Source organism: Ciconia boyciana, chromosome 18, assembly GCF_034638445.1.
Source record: "Ciconia boyciana chromosome 18, ASM3463844v1, whole genome shotgun sequence".
Taxonomy (NCBI): domain Eukaryota; kingdom Metazoa; phylum Chordata; class Aves; order Ciconiiformes; family Ciconiidae; genus Ciconia; species Ciconia boyciana.
The window spans coordinates 12,227,418-12,241,279 of NC_132951.1; the positions used below are offsets into that span (position 1 = coordinate 12,227,418).

The following is a 13,862-nucleotide window of genomic DNA, read 5'->3' on the forward strand; positions in this document are numbered from 1 at the left end:
TGGGACACGGCGGGGTGCGTGGCTCTGATTCGGCAGCAGGAAAAAGTGGTGGTGGGGGGCACTACCGGGTGTTACGGCCTTTCCCCAGCCCCGAAAGCTGCGGGGGCTGCTGGCGGGGGCCCCTCTGCCCGCTGCCCCACGCTCCCCCATGCCGGCCCCGCAGCCGCTGCCCCCGGAGCAGCACGGCCCGCTCCCCAGCCCGCGCCGGGGAGCCATTTCCAGCGGCGGATGCTGAGTCACTGCAGGCCCCTCCGAAACAGCCCGCAGGGACCCGGCCGGGGGTGGGAGAAGGAGCGGGGCGGCGGCGGGCCGGGCCGGGCCGGGCCGGGCCGGGCAGGGAGCGGGGCCGCGGCGGGGCGGCGGCGGGGCAGGGCCCGGCGGGCGAGGCGGCCGTGCGGGGCGGGGGTGTGCGGGCGCCGGGCGCTGCGGCCGGCGGGCCCCGGCGCTGCTGAGCGAGAGAAATGTGAGCCGGCTGCACCACTGCGGCGGCACTGCGGGCGCCGGGCGGCAGCGGAGCGGGAGCGCGCAGGCAGCGCCCGCGCCGCCGAGCCCCGCGGGACGGCGGGAGGGAGCCCGCCCGGCCGCACCTGCCGAGGGGGAGAGGGGCCGCCCGAGCCGCAGCCCCCCGGGCTGCGCTGTCGGCCGGGGAGTGTTGCATCAGCCCCGCGCGGAGCGGGGGCTCCGCGGCCGCAGGAGGCGGCGGAGGAGCCGGGGGAGGGAGAGCGGAGCCGCGGGGCGGGCGGAAGGTGCCTCCCCGGCGGCGGCGGCGCTACCTGCCGCCTGCCCCCCCCCGCCCCCCCGGCCGCCGGTCCCCGCGGAGCATCCGGAGGCAGAGGAGCCGGCGGGAGCCCGGCGCCGCCGGCCCCGCCTTTGTGCCCGGTTACCCTCCCCGCGCCGCCGGGGAAGCTGCCGGAGGAGGCGGCGGGGCCGTGGGAAGCGGGGCCGGGAGCCACGGCCCGGCCGGCAGCCGGCATCCTCGGGGAGCCGGCACTTCGCACGGGCAGCGCCTGCATCCCTCTGCCTTTCAGATAACCTTTAGCCGCCTGGGCCTCCAAAGCTTTACCGGGGACGGAGCGGGGCTCTGGAGGCTACACTGGGGACTCGGCCGCACCGGGACCCCCCGTCCGAGGCGCGGCGGGCCGATGCAGGTAACGGCTGGCAGCGACCGCGTCCTTGTGGCCGGGCTGCCCGGGGCATCACCCTGCGGGCGCGCAGGCGCGGGCGTGAGGACGTGTGGTTGTGTGTGTGTGTGTGTGTGTGTGTGCGCGGGGGGGAGAGTGTGTGTGTGTGGGGGGTGCGGGGGTGTGGGGGGGGAGAGTGTGTGCCCGGGGGTGTGTGTGTGTGTGCGGGTGTGTGTGTGTGTTTGGGGGTGTGCGGGTGTGTGTGTGTGTGCCCGGGTGTGTGTCCGGGTGTGCGTGCGGGTGTGTGTGCACCGCTGGCTGCCAGCGCGACGCGGGGCCGGGGTGCGTGGGGCCGGGGGTTGCGGCGGGAGGTCAGCGGGGCTGGATGCTGTGTGTCGGGGGGGATGCTGGGGAGGGCTGTGTCGCTCCAGGGGCGATGGGGATGCGGGGTACGGCGGGGTGCTGCGCCAGGGCGGTGCATGAAGGGGTGTGACGGCGCGAGCGCGGAAACGCGGTGGCTGTGCGGCGGCTGCCTGACCGCACGGATCGCCGTGCCCGTTGGCGTGCTGCGGGTGAGTGTCTGCGCAAGACTTGCGGGCAGAGAGCCCCTGGGGCTGCCGCTGTGCGCGGGGGGGGATATATGCTGCTTGTGGGGGTGCGGGGTGCAGGATGTAGGGGGCAGGATGTGGGCCCGTGATGGGGGATGCGGGACGCGAGGCCTCCCTCCCCAGGGCAGGCATCGCAGGATGCTTGGAGGACCCCAGTGCTGCCAGGGCATGGCCCCCGGCGACATCCCCACTGGGGTCGGGCAGGGATCCGGCCCCCCACGGCTCTCGGGCATCCAGGGCTGAACTCCCCACGGCCTCTCGCCATCCCCAAGGGCTGCTGCTGCAACCAGATGGCCCCCTCGGGCCCCCTCCGTCAGGCCTGGCAGGGCTCGGCAGGAGCAGGCATCCCTCTTAACAGGATTTGCAGCGTGATGGAGGAGAGCGCCTTCGCCCTTCTCGGAGGAGAGACAGGCTGTCGCCGGGGCTGCTGAGGGAGAAAATGGCCACGGGCTGGCTGCCTGCCCCCCATCTCCTGCCCCCAAACGTGGCGTGTCTTCTCCAGCAGCCCCGGGACAAGGGCAGGGAGCTGGGAAGGGGGAGAGGAAGCTGGAGGGAGGGATAATAGCAGGGACAGATCAGGAGCAAGCGATGGAGGTAAAAATAGATCCACCGAGCAGAGGAGGGGCTAAACGTGAGAGAAAACCCTGAGCAGAGGCAGGTCGGTGGGGGAGCCCCCCCGGGAGGGGCCCTGCATCCCAGCGGGGCGCAGGGGGACCTGCCCTCCCGGCCCCCAGGGCAGAGGGGGGACCCGGGACCCCACGCTCGGGGCCGCCAAGGAGATGCCTGGGGGGAAATACCTGCTCCCACTTCCGCCGGCCCAAACACGAGGGCGGATGGACAGGACCTGCAAGGCTCAATTGCCAAATTGCCGGGATGCAGGCGGGCACGCATCCCGAGGGAGCGCTGGCAGCCGGTAGATCCCTGAAGAGCCTTGGATCCAACCCCCTCTCGCTTTTCATTTCCAGCAAGCGCAAAGCTGAGCTGGGGACAGAGGTGCCACGGACGGAGGGGACAAGGCGTGTGGCAGCCCCGGCACCAGCCAAGGTGAGCTGCCCTCCGGTGCGGGATTCTCCCTGAGCCCCTGCCCTGCGGGAGCTGCCGGTGAAGGCAAGTAGAAGAGCCGGGAAGTCAGAGCAAAGGAATTTGCAAACACATTCTTCAGCGCCACGAGGATCCCACGGCGTGTAAACAGGAATAAAGGCCGGGCAGAGGCGGGGGCTGGGGCGAGGCAGGGGCTGCCCCCTGTTCCTGTGAGATCCCCCCTGGACTCACTTGCCCCAGGCAGCACCCGGTGCCACGATCCCCAATTTACCATTCTTGACTGCAGCTGATCCGGTGCGGGAAGTGCCAGCGAAGGCGAAGGAGGGGCTGCCGAGTGACGGCCAATGTCACGTTAACGTCCCAGCAAGGCGCTGCGGGGAGCCGATGCTTTGATCACCTGCCCAAGAGCATCCTCCAAGGCAGGATGCCGCTGTGAGCCCTGCCTTCCCCTGCCCACCCCAGCCTCGCGCCCAGCACCCTCGGGGCTGGCCGGAGAAGAGGGGCGCGGGGCTCGCTGGCGCTGCCCCGTCTCCCCAGGATGCTCTCCCGCACCAGCAGCTGCTCCCCGTGCTCCTGCTCCGCGGCCAGACCGAGGTTGAAAGCTCAGCAGGCTGCCGGCATGTTTTAGCCTCATGCAGGCGTCCCTCGGAGACCCCAGAGCAGTGGACAGTAATGTGAAAACGATACTCATGTCGTGTCTGAAAGGGCAACAGGTCATCCTTAAAATGGAGGCGATGAAAATCATCCACCCGGAGAAGTTTTCAGAGCTGCAGGCCTCGCAACCGCGCTACGCGCCGGCCCCACGCCGCGAGCCGCCCCTCGTGGCCAAGCGCGCGTGGCCCTCCGAGTCCGAGATCATCGTCAACCAGGCGTGCGGCGACATCCCCACCTTGGATGCCACCCCCGGCCCCCTGCCGCTGCCCCGGACTCCCCCCCTGCCGCGGCGAGAGCGCGGGTACCAGAGCCAGCGGAAGGGCAGCTCGGAGGTCTGCTACCACCGACAGCCGCCGTCAGACGAGGTGATCGTCAACCAGTACGTGCTGCACCCCTCGACGCCCTGCGAGCCCCTCGAGTGCCCCACCTGCGGCCACATGTACAACTTCACCAACAAGCGGCCCCGCATCCTCTCCTGCCTGCACTCGGTGTGCGAGGAGTGCCTGCAGATCCTCTACGAGTCCTGCCCCAAGTACAAGTTCATCTCCTGCCCCACCTGCAAACGGGAGACTGTCCTGTTCACCGACTACGGGCTGGCGGCGCTGGCCGTCAACACCAGTATCCTCAACAGACTGCCGGCCGAGGCCCTGGCTGCCAACCCCGTCCAGTGGAGCAGCGACACCGACCGCAGCTGCTACCAGACCTTTCGCCAGTACTGTGGGGCTGCCTGCACCTGCCACATCCGAAACCCGCTGTCTTCCTGCACCATCATGTGAGCCCCGCGTCCCTGCCCGCACCTCCCGGCAGCGGGGCAGCCAGCAGGTGGGAGAGGACGACGCAGCAGCGCGGCCGGTCCCCAGTCCCTTCTTTGCCCGTGGCACAGTCCGGGGATGCTCTGATCCTTGCTCCAGCCAAGGACGTGGGACCCACGTCCTCACCGGTGCCAGCGGAGGGCAATGGGGACGCTGGGACCTGGCGGCAGCCCACTACGTCCCGGTGGTGCCCAGGGAGAGGGACGCTGGGATGGGGAGCATGTCCACCAGCACATCCAGGGGTTCCGGCTCCCCCCATCCTGCGGCGGGTGCCCCCGCTGTGCATCCTGCCACGCTCCTTCCCCAGGCACCTTCTCCCTCCTCTCTCCCCGCGGCTCCTGAGAGTGAATGCTGGGTCCCGGCCAGAGCAACACCCTCCCCATCACCCCGTGGCCGCTGGCGGCGGCATGAGGAGCCCTGGAGGTGCACAGTGCCGCGCTGGGTCGCCCTCCTGGCACGGGAGGCGAGGACAGGTCCCCGGCTGCCCCCCACCCTCCTTCTCTGTAAGTTATTTGCCAAAGCTTTCATCTCAGCGGCCAAGCTGCCATGCGCCCGAGTTGTTGTAGCCACGCCAAGCCGCCGCACCGGCCCCTCGGTTGCGAGCAGACACACGGTCCGTTTCCTCCGCAGGCCCTTGAGGAAAGCTCCACTTTATCCTCGTTTTGGAGGATTCTTGTTTTTTCCCCATCCATCCCCAGCTGCCCCGTCCCAGGCCACTACACATTCACAAAGGCATTGAGCTGTGCCCATTCTCTGCAACTCCACCCGGGGCCCCGCACCGGTGCCCATGGGATGGCTTGGAGGGGTGGCACGGGGTCCGGTACCCCAACTTGCCGGCTCCAGTGAGGGGATTTGGCTGGGCAGGGGGGCAGAGCTCTGGCTCCTGCACACGGTCCCTTCCCCGGAGCAGCACCTCTACTCTGACCCCTGTGCGGAGGGGCTGGCAGGGCAGCAGCCCCCTGTGCACAGTCTTGCTTTCTCCAGGGCACCTGGAGGGGTAAGTTTGCTGCCAAAAAAGCAAAAAAAGAAACCTAAAAAAAAATCAAGAAAAAGCCATAATTTGCAGGTGCTCGCACGGGGCTGAGCACCACGACCCCGGCACAGCCGCGGCGCCAGGGGCACACATCGCCCGGTCCCAGGGCACCGGGCCTGGGCGAGCCAGAGGGGCCCCGCAGAGCCCCGCACCCTGGAGGAAAGAGCAGCCCCCGGCGCTGGCCGAAGCCCAGCGTCCGTCCAGGGGAGGGGCCGAACCGTCCCCCCCTGCCCGCCCCAAGGGAGCAGGTGATGCCGCCAGCCAGCGCAGCCCCGGGTACCACCCTGCTGCCGGCAGAAAACGCGGGCCGATACCGTTTCTGTGTTGCTCTGCCAATGCCTCCCGCTGCTGGTTGTGACGATTATCATGTTTTATACCCAGCCTTGTTCTAACCCCCATCAGTCTCCCCAATAAAGATTATATTGGAATGAATGGCGAGCCAGTGTCTCGGGGGGCACGTCGCTGCGGGCAGGGCTGGGGCTGCACACCAGCCGGGACGCTGCGCCCTGGCCCCGCTTGGTCCGTGGTCCTTTGGCAGATACCAGAGGAAGGGCTTCCTCCTGGCTGACACCTCCTCTGACCTGGCTCTCAGCTCTGATGCAGTTGTGTCCCCTCCCTGACCGGTCTCTGGTCCCACCGCACATGGGTAGGCACCGTGGGGTACCCTCCCCACCTCGGCAAGCGGTGCCCAGCCACCCCAAGGGCTCTTAAATACCCGCTGGACGTCCCGTTCCTCCCCGAGTGACGTGGTATACCGGGGCGAGGATTGGCCAGCCTGGTCCATGTGGAGGGAGCTGGGCAGGGACACGGGCAGTGCTGGGGTTGCCCCCACCCCTCTCCGGTGAGGCAGATGCACCCATGGGCCCTGCCATGCTCATGGCCTCTCTGCACCATCCCCAGCTGCATGCAGGGACTGCCCCGGGGCCCAGCATGCACCTGGCAGCACCAGCAAATGGCACTGGTGGGGAGCACCCACTGCCTGCACCAAATGGACCCCAGGGTCACCGTGATGGCAACTCTCCAGCTGGGAGAGGCAGAAATTTGCAGCAGAAGCAGCCAGGAGGATGCTCCTGGGGCAGCGCGGTTCCCCAGGGTGTGAGCTGTGTGCGCAGGCTGGCGGGTGCACACGCATGTGCACGCATGTGTGCAGTGGAGGGTGCGTGTGTGTGCGCACACGCTGCGGCTTTCTGTGCACGCACAGCCCCACTGGCCCAGTGCTGGCCCCTGAATTTCCTTTCTCTGGGAGCAGCGGCTCTCTCTGCCCTCTGCTGTGGGCCACTGTGCAGCAGCTGCTTCCAAAGCACTGGCACGTCCCCGGCTCAGAGCCGAGCCCTGGGGCAGCTCCCAGCCCCGGGGGTGCAGGGTGTGCGGGCAGCTCCCACCCCTTGTGCTTGGCTGCCAGTCCCCCCCCCAGCGGGTTTTGTATGCCTGGAAAATGAAACCACATCCCATGGGTGCTGAATTACAGCATCAATAATGCAGCCGGTGCCATCCCTGGCCCTGAGCACGCTGTGGCCATGACCTGGCTCCCCGGCCCTGCACCCACATCTCCACCATCCTCTGTGGGTGTGGGGGGCACGTGCAGCCCTGGCAGCAGTGCCAGGGGCTCCCAGTGGTCACAGTATCCCCCCCCCAGTGATCTCGATGATGTGGCTGCTTGGGGAAACTGGGGCAGCCCCAAATCCAGGATGAGCATCTCCATCACCCCAAAGGCTCATCCTGAATCCAGGATGAGCATCTCCATCTGCAGGGCCCCAAAGACACCGAAGCAATGGGCCAGCCAGGGCAGAGGTGGCAGCAATTTTGCCCTCGAAGCAGGAATTTGCCCTTTTTATTACATGAGGATGAAGGGTACAGCATGTCCTCCCCCCCCTCGTGGTACCTCTTGGGCACAGAGTAAATTTAAAACTGCTAATTTGATTTTGAGTTGCAATTAAGGAAGAAATGGGGCCTTTCAGGAGTAAGTGCCAGGCAACAGCCCATTTCTCCAGCCCTATTAACCTTGAACAAGTGCTCACTGGAAGAGGGGCCCGGGTGTGCTGCAGGGGGACGGGGACGGCGGGGCCGAGCCAGCCCTCGCGTCTCGGCTGCAGGTGAATTAAAAGTCTTTCAAAGTCACTCCCAAGCCCTGAAAGGCTCCCATGGCTGCTGGTGGCTGAGCTTCATGCCTCCAAGCTGGGTTTTCAAAGCTCTCCAAGTCCCACCGGCTGCTTAAACATGGCCAGGACATCACCATGGGAGCAGGTTTGGCCACGTGTAAGCAAAGATGCTCGCAGATGTTCCCAGATGAGCTGGTTGTAAAATCTCCTGGTTGATGTAATGTCTGTCCCCGGCTGGGATGAAGCTCTGGGCTCTCCCCGTGTCCAGGTTGGCCCGTGATGGGAGAAGGGACTGGGGGGGTTAAATGGCTCCTGGGGATGACCTTTCCCCAAACACCCTTGTTTTAGATGTGGGAAGGGCCAGGAACGGGCAGCTCCCTGCTGGTTTGGGGTCAGCCTTTGGCACGGGTTCAGGGGATGATGTCTCCCAGCTGTTCTCCCCAAAACCGGCTCCCGCAGCCCAGCCGGTAGGTGCCAGGGGTCGTGCCAGGCCGGGGGCAGCTCTGCGCTTCTGCTGGTGATGGGAGGGCAGCCCCGGGCAGCACCGAGGCCGGTCCCCATGTGTGTGGCCCCACCGGTCCCCATCGTGCCCTGCCACCCTGCCGGAAGCTTGCACAACAGGACCAGTTCCCCATTGGCACAGGGAGGGGGCAGGATCCGGCCCCAGAGCAGGGGCCAAAGGCTGTGCTGGGCTATGTGGTAGCACCATGCTAGGCTGGGAAGGAGGTGGCCAGGCATCGGGGCTGTGCCCTCCCTGGGGACAGGCAGCCTCGAAACCTCGACCCGGAGCGGTCACGCACCCGAAGCAGCTGTTTCAGTGGAGGGAAGCTGCTTGCAACGGCTTCTGCCAGCACCCAGCTTTCACAACGAGTTGCAACCCTGCAATGAGAAGATAACAGGTTGTGGCACGGAGCCTAGGAGGCCGTGACAGGTCCCCAGGGCAGCGCTGGCCCCACGGATGGGAGGGACTGCTGCACTTGGGAGCTTTCTCAGGGTTAAATCCAGACGAGGGCTGCCCGCAGGCACAGGCACCCGCTCCTGCTCTCTCCCTGGCTCCACGTTCAAGGCCGGATTCTGGCACAGGAGTTGCTCCCGGTGCCTCACCACTTTCGTGCCGTCCCCCCGGCTGCTGTCCTCAGGGCTGCAGGGTGGGGACAGCGCTGGCATGTCCCCAGCGTGGGGGCTGAGCAGGGAAGGGGAGATGCTGCTGCTGGTTATGGTGCAAAGCGGGGAGGTGCCTCGGACCAGAGCTGGATGGGGCCGCAGACACCCTGATCCCCTGAAGCCCTGACACCCCGACCCCTGCCTGCCCGGGCGGGTGAGACCGGGCGCACTCGGTGCATGCCTGAGGCTGGCTCTGCTGCCGATGTCCTCTCTCCTCTCTGCCACCTGGGCGTGGCTGGGGACCTGGGAGGGGGGACATGCAGGAGATGCCAGGAGAGAGATACGGCCCCGCAGAGCCTGGAGTGGGCAGGTCCCCATGGGGATGGGGACAGCTGCATCACCGGTCTGGGGGCACCACGTCACGGTCCTGGTGCCACCAGCTGGGAGATGCGATGAAGCATTTGAGGTGCAATGGGGTATCAGGAGGGGGGGCAGAGAGGGCTGTGAGGGGGATGGGGTGGGGGAGATGGGGTGGATTTGGGGGCTGTGCTAGAGGCCATGGTGGGGGGAGAGGGGTTGGGGGCTGCAATGGGTGGCAGCAAAGGAGAGCTGGGGGGCTGGTGAGAAGGTGGATGAGGGTTGCACGGGGGTGTGTGTGGTGAGACTGGGGTGCATGGAGGGGCTGCGGGGGCTGTAGGAGGTTGCTGGGGGCTGCAGTGGGGTGTGCACAGGGAAACAGGGCACATATGGCTGCTGGGGGTGGGGGCGTGGTGCTTGGCAGGGGTGCAAGGGGACTGCAAGGGATCGGAGGGTGCACGGTGGGGCTGTGTGCGGGGCTTTGGGGGGGCTGTGCCGGGGGATGGTGCCCCACAGCCAGAGCCCTGCTGCAGCCTCCCATGGCTCTCGGCACGCCACCCCCGGCCCCAGCTCGTCGCGCTGCGGCACACAAGCCGTGCTGCTCGCTGCTATCTTGGCACGCTAAATATAACCGAGTCCTTGCGAGCAGACGTTGCAGCCAGGCTCCCGCGGGCCAGCCCTGTCTGCACGCCAAGGACCACGGGCAGCACCGCCGGGCTCTGCCTCGCCCATGGGGTCACTCCATCCCTGGGGAATTTAGGTGCTCTTCTCCAGCTTTCAGCACCCAGAGGTGCCAGCAGCCCAGCGAGGGGAGTGTGGACGCGCTGGAGGGTGCATCGTGCTCCGTTGTGTCCCCACGGGGACAGCTCTGGCCTGGTTTGCCCAAACACCCATTATACCTCCCCTGTAATGTAGAGCAGGGACACAGGGACACGTGTCAGGCCTCCCACGCGGTGGCAGAGCCCCCCGGGTGTTTGAGCCCCCTCCCTCCCCGCAGGCCCCATCTAGCTGAAAATGCCCCTGGCTGGGCTGAGCTTGTGCTTCTCCTGATGGAGCTGCTCCACTTGGTATAAATAAATATTCCTCGGTGCAAGGGGGGCTGGGGGGAACTCGCCTGCCTCTGCCTCCCGGCCTGACCCGTTTCAGGATGCCCTGCTCCTGCTGCTGCCTGCTGTGCCTTGGCACTTTGCCGGAGCGAAGCACGGCAGCACCGATGCTGAGAGTAGCCCGAGTGCCTCGGCAAAGCCCACGGCCCAAATCTCTGCCTCTGTGGGCACAAGGGCATGGGTTTCCTGTGGGGCTGTGCAAGCAGAGGAGCATTTGCTCCCTCCCCACTGACCTGGCTCCCTTTGCAGGAGGAAGGGGAAGGGGTGGATGGGTGGTGGTACCCCGCGGTCCCCCACAGCCGCAGCCCTGGGGAGGTGCCCGTGGCACGTTTCCGGGGGAGAAGGGCGAAGCCGGGACACATGGCTGGTTGCACAACCCCGGCATGGCCAGGCAGGAGGACAGGGCACGACGGTGTCAGCCAGCCCCTCGGCAGGGACGGGCAGGGTGGGGATGGAGAGGGATGAGAGCACCAGGGGGCAATTTGGCACAGGGGCTCCGTAGAGCTTTGGCCGGGCTCCGAGAGGAGGCTGGCAGGGATAAGAAAGGAGCAGCACAGGCTGCTAAGATGGGTGCCAACACCGCAGGAGACTGACCCCCGCTCCGATGAGACCTTGGGGGGGACATGGGGGTTTGACATCTCCCTGCCACCCACCACCAGCCCAAAGGTGGCTGAAAGCCTGCAATCATCCCCGTCCCCTTCCCTTTGGGGTATGGGTGTCCCTGATAAGCGGCTGCCAGCCCCATGCCCTGCAGTGTGGTGGGGAGCAAGGGTGCAGAGGAGCCATGCCATGGCCCAGGGAATCACCCCAGGGGGATCCCGGGGAGCGGGGCATCACGTCTGGCTGGGAGGCAGCCCCCATGCAGGTCCGGCTGCCAGGTAAGGAGCAGAGCCTACATCCTGCTCAGAGCTGAGATGTTCCTGCCCACTGCAGTCATGGGCAGGTCCCACATGGGCACAGACCCAGTGCCGTGCTCACCGTGGGCTCTTCTGCCTGCAGTGCCCAGCTGGGGCCGAACCTGCCTGTCCTCGGGCACTCGGGGCCTGGCCGGCCGGTCCTGCTCGGTGCTGCCAGCGCCAGGACACGGGGACAGAGCCATGTTTGCTCTCTTATCTCCACGCAGGGCAAGGCACAAGCACGGGCTGGCACCACTCAGCCAGGGCCAGGAGGTGCCACGGTGGGGGCAGGCACCCTCTCCCAGGGTGGCTGGGGACCACTGGCTGTCCCCATCCCCTCCTTGTGTCACCACTGGGCCCCAAGGGGACATGCTCAGCCCAGACCAAGCACTGAACTCAGCTGGACACGGCCATGGTACAAATGCAAGTTGTATTTCCAGTCCATGCTGGGGAACCCCAGACCGTCTGTCCCAGGCGCAGGCAGTGCAGCCCATGGCACAGCCCTGCTCTGCCCGCAGAGCCCCTCCGGTTCCTGGCCCTGTGCCAGGGACGTGCCCCCACTGCAGGAAGGGCTCCTGCTCCATCCGCCCCTTCGCTGCTGCAGCGATGTGTTGCCTGGTGGGATCCAGGCGATGCCCAGCTCCGGGGTCGCCTGCCTCAGCTCCTCCGCTGCCTCACCTGCTCTGGGCTCACCGGCAGCGCTGGGGCATCCCGGGCGCCTGGGTTCACAGGCTTGCTCCCAGGCTGGCATACCACCCAGAACCAGCCCCGGGGGCAAAGCAGGAGCAGGGCTCCTCTCCCCATGCATGCATGGCCCAGCCTGGAGGCACAAACCAGGCGCTATTTATCGAGGATGAGGAAGAGCAGCACCATCAGGACGATGGGGAGGAAGATCAGGAGCAGGCTGAGCATCTCGGCCGCCAGCAGCAGTGCCAGCACCAAGAGGTAGCAGCAGCGGCAGCGGCGCTCCAGCCGCCCCAGCCCACGGATGAGGCAGGGCGGGTAGCGGACGCAGGGCAGGCACCCAAACATGCGGCTGGTGTGGAAGCGCACCTGGAAGCGATGCTCGAGGGCACCGGCGAGGCCTGGGCGTCGGGGCGGCAGGGCAGGGGGCCGGGGGGTGGCCAGGGCGCCGGGGGAGTCGGGCTGGGCATGCAGCAAGAGCAGCTCCTCTTGCAGCTTACAGATCTCCCACTCCAGCATGGGCGTCTTTTGGCGGCAGATGGGGCAGCGCACGCGGCCGAACTCGGCGCCCGTGGCCGTGTCCATGATGGCGTGCAGGCAGGCGCGGCACAGCCCGTGGTTGCAGTTGAGCAGGGCCGGTTTGTGCCGCTGGTCGTCGTAGGGCTCCGTGCAGATGGGGCACTCGTCCTCGCTGCCTGCCGGCATGTGGCACGGTTCTGCCGCCGCCTCACTGCTTGACGTCTCCTCTTCCTCACCGGAGAGGCTCAAGATGGAGCTGGAGGCACTTTCCAGGCTGGGTGACCCCCGCCGTGGCGCTGGGCTCTCCCCACGGGGCAGGATGGGGCTGGTGGCGGCGGCAGCGGCAGCGGGAGGGTCCTGCCCCGCAGGCAGGGAGGCACCGTGGGCAGGCGGCTCGTCATGCCCGGGCAGGAGCGGCTCGGTTGCGTCCTCCACCAGCGGCGGGTTCCAGCGTCCCCAGGCAGCGGCGGGCGCCTCTTCGCAGAGCCGTGGCGGCTCCCCGGGGCCCCCCGACCCTGCAGTCTCGCTCTCACCCGGCTGCCCGGCACAGCCCTCCCCACCGGCTGCCTGCACCAGCTGGGGGCCAGGCTCTGCCTCCTCGCCTGCCGCCGGCTCCATGGGGGCAGCTGCTCCACGGCCGCCCCCCTCACCCACTGCCCCCTGAGTCCCCTCGGGACTGGGTGCGGGACGTGGGTGCTGCTCCAGGGCAGGAGGTGGCCTTCAGCACGGCTGCTGGAAGGGTTTAAAGGCAGCGGCGTCCGCACAGAGTCCTGTCATCCCTCTGGCACGGTTTGGGGCCCCCTCCCAGGCCAACGGGTCAGGAGCCCCCAAAGCGGGGTGCATCCCCATCACTCTCACCGATAGGCCACCCCAAGAGGGGCATCGCTGTGAGCATCCAGCAGCCAGTTCCTCCTCTTCCTCCTCCTCCTCTTCCTCCTCCCCAGCGCCGACACAGTACTGACCTGCCACGGTCCGGAGGAGAGGGCAACGAGCTGGGCGCCGCCCGCTGCGCCGGCAAGGGGTGCAGGCGTGGCAGGCACCCGTGCAGGCAGCTGCTGCCTGCAGTGGGCCAGGCAGGGCTGGGGCCGAGCCTGGCTCTAACCAGTCTGGTTTGTCAGCTTCTGGAAGCGGCTCAAATGCAGGCAGCCCGGGGCAGGCAGCCATGCCCGCGCCAATCAGCTCCTGCGGGAGCTGGGGAGGAGCTGGGCCCACGGCCGCCTCTTCCCCTCGCCCAGCAAAAATGGAGCCACCTCTGCGGCCAGCGCTCCCCACACCGCTGCCCGTGGGGCCTGGCAGCATGGGCCCTGTGCTGTCCCAGTGCAGCCCCCCAGCTCACACCGTGTAGCGCACCAGCACAGGGCCTGTGCTGCCCCAGCACAGCCCCCCGTTCACACCCCAGTACCGCACACCAGCATGGGACCTGTGCTGCCCCAGTGCAGCCCCCCAGCTCATCCCTGTCCCCCGGGTCAGTCCCTGCGCTGGGCCACCTCGCCTTGCTGTGCCCCACAAGCAGCTTGCAGGGCTTGGAAGGAAGAGCGCAGCCTGGATAGTGCCCCATGCAAGGGGAGGGTGTCACCAGCGTGATGAGTGCCATGCAGCAGCCCCGTGCTGGCCCCCCAGCTGTTCCCCGGGCATGGGGACACCCAGCCCAGCCTGCATCTGCAAGTGCAACAGCTCCTCGCAGCAAGGCAGCGCTGGCAAAGCAGCGGGGTGGGGGGACCCGAAAAACACCCCGCTTCCACTCACTGCAGCGCCGTAGCTCAAGCAATGCCCCGGGGCACCACTCGCCCATGCAGGACCTCATGATTCGGCGTGTGGGAGGGTGGCT

General features: G+C 67.5%; 2 protein-coding genes across 3 annotated transcripts; one reads left to right on the forward strand and one right to left on the reverse strand.

The window, feature by feature from the left end:
• Positions 1–371: 371 nt before the first annotated feature.
• RNF208 (ring finger protein 208) lies at positions 372–5,695 on the forward strand. Of its 2 annotated transcripts, XM_072883255.1 has the most exons (3): positions 372–1,148; positions 2,695–2,773; positions 3,057–5,695. In XM_072883255.1, exon 3 carries the CDS (start codon positions 3,403–3,405, stop codon positions 4,198–4,200), a length of 798 nt encoding a protein of 265 aa, XP_072739356.1. In that variant the 5' UTR covers positions 372–1,148; positions 2,695–2,773; positions 3,057–3,402; the 3' UTR covers positions 4,201–5,695. The 2 variants fall into 2 exon arrangements, with proteins under 2 accessions (XP_072739356.1, XP_072739355.1); XM_072883254.1 differs by lacking the exon at positions 372–1,148 and adding an exon at positions 1,604–1,693 and having other exon boundaries at positions 2,695–5,695.
• A 5,976-nt stretch (positions 5,696–11,671) lies between these two features.
• LOC140661404 (ring finger protein-like) lies at positions 11,672–12,652 on the reverse strand. The gene has a single exon (XM_072883473.1). It carries the CDS (start codon positions 12,650–12,652, stop codon positions 11,672–11,674), a length of 981 nt encoding a protein of 326 aa, XP_072739574.1.
• Positions 12,653–13,862: the final 1,210 nt, after the last annotated feature.